Source organism: Gorilla gorilla, chromosome X (assembly GCF_029281585.2).
Source record: "Gorilla gorilla gorilla isolate KB3781 chromosome X, NHGRI_mGorGor1-v2.1_pri, whole genome shotgun sequence".
Lineage (NCBI taxonomy): Eukaryota > Metazoa > Chordata > Mammalia > Primates > Hominidae > Gorilla > Gorilla gorilla.
The window spans coordinates 82,013,598-82,019,597 of NC_073247.2; the positions used below are offsets into that span (position 1 = coordinate 82,013,598).

The window sequence follows — 6,000 nt, forward strand, 5'->3', positions numbered from 1 at the left end:
CAGCAGGGGAAGTTATAGGCATTCATAGGAGTCACCAGGACTTTTTTCAGAGGGAGAACCAGAAGTTTGGAATTCAGGACCAATGCCAAAGTGCAAATCAGAGGATGAAAGCCAAGAATTAAACACAAATCCAGGGAAAAGCAGGTGTGAATGGGATAGCTCAGGCGAACTTCACCAGGCTCTCTCTAGGATGTCAGCTGGCCTCTTTGGGCCGGTCATTTGTACACCATGGTGTCTTAAAAACATTTTGAAGTCTATCATACTAGCTAAAACCCTCCTGGTCCATGACTTTTATCTCCCTGGAACCCCTTCACACTTGCATAAAATACTAAGGGATAAAGGATAGGAGTTCATCAGAGTATCCAGAACAACTTCCCCATGCTCAGCTTCAAGTCAGGGCACTGTGACAAATGTCTCTCTCTCTGGACAAATAGTCATCCTTCTGGACACCAGAAAACAACTGAAGCCAAACATCAAAAGGTAAGATACATTTCTCTGGAGGGGCCAGGTGGGACCACTAGAGTCCCAGAGGATGCTTCTACTCTGCTCTGAGGTTAGCATGGCCCTGGAGCAGGAATATTTCTCAATGGCTAGAGCCTGGAGGCAATTTCTGCCATCACAGTAGACAATAGAAGGTGAGCGCAGGGCAAAGATGGGAGACAGAAGTGAGAAAGGCTAGATGATTGTTGTTAAACAACAGGGTGTCATTCACATTCCATTATTCATCTACATTTCAGTTTGGCTTGGTCAGGCTCAGGGGTCTGCCTACTCTCCAGAAACCCCAGCCATTGGCTTCCCTTTGGCAGGTTACTCTTAGGGAGGAAGCAGGTTGGTGGTGGCTAGTCTCGATTACCCCTGGAGGAGAGAACTCTGAAGGATCTCCAGTGTTGTCAGCCTGGGCAGAGTGGAAGATGGCTGTGCTTCATGGGTAGAGAGGGATGAGGTGGGCTTAGATACTACTGATCTGAAATGCAGTAGGCTATGGATGGTAGGAGGCAGAGGAGCTCAGTATAGACCCAACTGCAGAAGCACAGACCCCCAAGGCAAACAGCTGACCCTAAGGACCAATCTTAGGCTAGGGCAGTCATAACCCAGGACACGAAGGTCAGAGACAGAAAGGTGGAAACAGCAATAGTCAGAAAACAGAACTGTCTCCAAAAGGAAGAGCCTGGGAAAACCCCTTACCCCATCCTCAGGAATGAAGTTTTTCTACCACCTGACTCTTTCGTTTCACAGGTGTGTGCCCTGTGAGTAGCTCAGCCTTGAAGTACTTGCTGACCCAGAAAGGCTCAGGCAATGCCGTGGTTATTGTGGTGGGTGGAGCTGCTGAAGCTCTCTTGTGCCGACCAGGAGCCTCCACTCTCTTCCTCAAGCAGCGTAAAGGTTTTGTGAAGATGGCACTGCAAACAGGGTGGGTTCCAAGGTTCTAGTGCTCTGCTGTCAGGGTGCCATAGGCCCTCTGTAGCCCTCTCCAGAATGGTGCCCTCCCTGGGCACCTGTTAGAGGGCCCCCATCTTCACTCTAATTCCTTCTGTCTACCCCCTCACATTGTGCCTTAGGGATGTTTGGGCCTCCAGATACATTTCAGTGGGCACTTTTCTTACTTGAAGTTGGAGAAAGAACGTCAGAAGAAAACCTTTTACTTTCTGCCCATTGGCCTGGTAGGCTGGAGGTCTGGGAAAGTGGGGCTTCACTCTATATCAACCTGTTAACTGAGAGGCCCTAAGAATCTACCAACTGCAAGGGAGGCACTAGCTTTGATACCATGAGGATCAAAAAGATAAGACATGACCCCAAAGAGCATACAATCTGGTTTGAGAAATAGACCTCATTCATTCAGCAGTTACGGAACACCCACTGTATATCAGGCATAGTACTAGGCATTTAGGATATAAAAGTAAATAAGACCTGGTCCTTGCAAACTCACAGTCCAATATGGAAGAAGACAGACCCATGCACATATAATTACCAAATACATGCAGAATCCAACCACTTACTACCTAGACTACCACCCCTTGGTTTACTACCACCATCTCTCCCCTTGGATGATTACAACACTTCTAACTGCTCTTCCTGTATCTATTCCCACCTCCCCCACCCCAAGAGTCTATTCCCAGGTTCAGCCAGGATGATCCTGTTAAACATGAGTCAGATCATGTCACTTCTCAAAATAATCCAATGGCTCCCATGTCACTCAGAGTAAAAGCCAAAGTCTTTATAGGGGCTTGCAAGACGCGGAATAATCTGGTCTATAGCTGCCTCTCTGTCCTCATCACTCACTTCTCTTCCCACTCTCTCACTCCATCACAGCTATACCGGCCTCTTTGCTGTCCCTCAAGCAGGCCACCCGCTCCTGCTTTAGGGTCTTTGCTTTAGCTGTTCCCTTGGAACACTATTCCTCCAAATGACTGCTTGGCTCATTCCTTTATCTCCTTCAAGTCTTTGCTCAAATGTCTCTTCTCAGTACGGTTATCTGACCATCTTGCTCTATTTTTTGCCGGTTACACTTATCTTCTTATAGCTCATCCATTTTATTTATTTGTTTACCAACTATTTTCAATGTTTATTGTCTGTCTTCCTCCCAGAAAAAGTAAACTCCATGAACACAGAATTTTTAAAAATCCATTGTATTCACTGATGCATCTCCAGGGCCTAAAACAGTGCTGGCACATAGAAAGAGCTTAATATTTGTTAAATAAATGGAACACTACAATGGAAATGTGTACAAAGTGCCATGTGAGCACCAATTTATGGAAAGATCTTGACCCAGAATAGAGGTTTCATAGGTGGGTAACATCTGAACTGTGAATTGAAATATTGGTAGGAGTTGCCAGGCAAACCAAAAGGGAGAAAGAACTCAGGCATTCAGTGAGGACCTATGGCATGTCAAGTGCTATGCCAGGGCCTAGGGATTCAAAGATGAATATGACCCAGTTCTTGCCTTTGACTGGCTTGCTGTCTACTGGGGGAGTCAGGCAAGTAAGGAGATGACTATAATACACGGTTGGGGCAGCATTAGTGTAGAAGAGAGGTAAGCACTAGATGAGGGGTACCTAATCCGCATTGGGGGAAATGAAGTGGTCAAACAAAGTTGCTTTAAGGGGATGAGATTGGGACTGAGTGCAAAATTGAATGAGCCACATAAAGACAGAGGGAAGAAGGAAGACACTTCCGACAGAGGGAGCAGAATGTACAAAGACACAGAGATGAGAGAGTACGAGGCACACTTAATATGGCTAAGCAGATTGCAAGGAAAGAGTGGGGAGAGGGAAAGCTAGCCAAGGAGGGAAGGCTAGAGCAAAAAGGCCGTAAGGAAGCAGCATGGTGCAAACTGAGGAGCTCTGGAAGAGTTTGAGAGGAGTGGCATGTCCAGATATGCAGTTTATGAAGAACACTCTGCATGCTGGATGCAATGAAGACAGAGCTTTTGAGATTAGTTTCTTCCTATAACAAGACAAGGCAGAGCAGCAGCTCCCTTCAGAGAGTTCAGTTGGGAGAGTGAGGCATGGCAGGAATGGGACATGAAGATGGAGATGTTTGGGTGCTTGGGTTCTTGTCCTATAATGGGGAGGTTGGAGAGGTTTCCCACCTTGGAGAGGATTTTTCTGGGGATCTTCCTCAGAGAGCTCACACTCCTGCCCTCTCTTTGCAGGGCATACCTTGTCCCTTCATATTCCTTTGGTGAGAACGAAGTTTTCAATCAGGAGACCTTCCCTGAGGGCACGTGGTTAAGGTTGTTCCAAAAAACCTTCCAGGACACATTCAAAAAAATCCTGGGACTAAATTTCTGTACCTTCCATGGCCGGGGCTTCACTCGCGGATCCTGGGGCTTCTTGCCTTTCAATCGGCCCATTACCACTGTTGGTGAGCTTTCCCTTATCTCCGGATGACCTGTTTCTTCATTCACTTCCCACCCACTTTAAATCATCCATCAAGTCCAGGGGGACCCAACTCACATCTGGGATGGGCAACCGGTGTGGTTAAGAGCAGGGTGGGTAGGACAACTAAACAGATAAGAGTTGTGGCCATTCATGGATGTGACATCAGCATCTGCTACAAGAGCATCACCATTCGCACACATTCTGTCACCACTCTCCTGAGCTTGCTTGCATTCTCTTGAGCATGGGTTTGATTAGATGATCAGAGAACAGGGGCCAGGATGAGACTGGAGCAAAGGGAAAGAAAGAAAGAAGGGGAGGAAAGCCAGATACTGAGTTTCAGTACATGGCTCCCAGTGAGGGATGAGTAGTTTGAGTTGAGGGGGGAACTCTGATGTTTGTCTTTTCTTTTTTCATAGTTGGGGAACCCCTTCCAATTCCCAGGATTAAGAGGCCAAACCAGAAGACAGTAGACAAGTATCACGCACTCTACATCAGTGCCCTGCGCAAGCTCTTTGACCAACACAAAGTTGAATATGGCCTCCCTGAGACCCAAGAGCTGACAATTATATAACAGGAGCCACATTCCCCATTGATCAACCCCCAAAGCCATGAGGGATCCAAGTAGAGCCACAGAAAAAGAAGAATTCCAGGAGAGGGAAAGATCATAAGGATGAGAGAGGAGACCATCCAAGCCAGAAATTATTTAATAAATCAGAGTTCTAGCAATAGAGTCCTCTCCCAAGTGGCTGAGGCAGGCTTAGGGGAAAGAACCAGAGGGGCAGGGGAGGACTGGGGAGGGCTGGCTAGCCAGAGGAGTTGGCTGTATCACCCCTGGTTATTTTAGGGCAACAACCCAGTTGGGGAGTCTTATGAATCATTCCAGCCAACTCTCTGATCACAAAGAATACTGTGCCCCTTTCTCCTAAACCTTAGTTCACCATCACTACGTAGGTTTAGACTTAGAAGCTTTATTTGGAACAGGGATAGTTTGTTTCCTCTTGGTCCTTTCCTTACAACTTGGGAACTGCCACAAGGTAAACCAGGGACCTGAACTGCAGCTGCCTGGTCCAAGCAGACAGGATTCCGTCAGTTGTGATAGAGTTCTAGATTGGCAATGCAGTTACATTGTTTCTTCTTTGAAAATAAAGTTCTAGACATATAAAACAGGATACCACTATTTCCTGATTATTCTGTGGTTCGCTATTGGGCTTCCCTCAAACCTAAGATTTTCCCTTCTGGCCAGAAAGCTGCTCTATGGAGAGCCATTTTCCTCTTCCTTATTTACCCTTCATACTTCCCCGGACAGAAAAGGTGGGGGAATGGAACCATAGCTGCTGCAAAGTGTAAGAGACAGGAGCAGAAACATGGGAACTGGCAAAGGTACCCACTGGGTAGCCCACCTCTCCTGATCCCACATAACCACCCTATGTCAGAAGGGAGGGAGCCATAAGACCATGCACCAACTGTAAGTTTGCTCGATGTCAAGTCCCTTCTATGTTCCAGGGACCATGACATTGCTTTCATAACCATTGTCTCTCAATACTAAACATAAGCCCAGTGAGATTGAGATTGTCATCACCTCCATTTCACAGTAGCTAAAGCTCCTAGAGGGTTAGTAGCTTGCCCAAAGCCACACAACTTTGGATAGAACTAGCATTCAAACCAGAGTTCTCTCCAATGCACCACTCCATGTCCCCATTCCTCATTTTCTGGAGACCCACTTTTCAGCTTCATTTTCCGAAATGAGGCCCCATGGCACTCCACCAAAATTAGTTCATAAGTGTGGGCAAAAATGGCATGGATTCTACTCACAGTGGTCCTATATTAGGCCTCAGGGAAAATAATTGATTAATTTAAAAAACCTTTCTATATCAATAGAATGGAATTGAGAACACAGAGGGTCAATTGATTTTCACCTAGGGTGCCAAGACAATTCAATGTGGGAAAGAATAGTCTTCAACAAACAATACTGAAACAACTGGACATCCACATGCAGAAAAATAAAGTTGGACCTTACCTCATATCATATACAAAAATTAACTCAAATGGATCAAAGACCTAAAGTGAAAGTCAAAACTATTAAACTCATGGAAGAAAACATAGGTGTAAAGCTTCATAA

General features: G+C 46.0%; 1 protein-coding gene across 1 annotated transcript in view; it reads left to right on the forward strand.

Moving 5' to 3' along the window:
* The window catches only part of DGAT2L6 (diacylglycerol O-acyltransferase 2 like 6), a 28,184-nt gene extending 23,134 nt beyond the window's left edge, over positions 1 to 5,050 (forward strand). The window contains exons 5-7 of the mRNA XM_004064324.4: positions 1,237 to 1,411; positions 3,653 to 3,864; positions 4,298 to 5,050. Of these exons, the coding sequence (XP_004064372.1) occupies positions 1,237 to 1,411; positions 3,653 to 3,864; positions 4,298 to 4,452 (542 nt within the window). The 3' untranslated portion in view covers positions 4,453 to 5,050. The remainder of the gene's footprint in view (positions 1 to 1,236; positions 1,412 to 3,652; positions 3,865 to 4,297) is intronic.
* Positions 5,051 to 6,000: the final 950 nt, after the last annotated feature.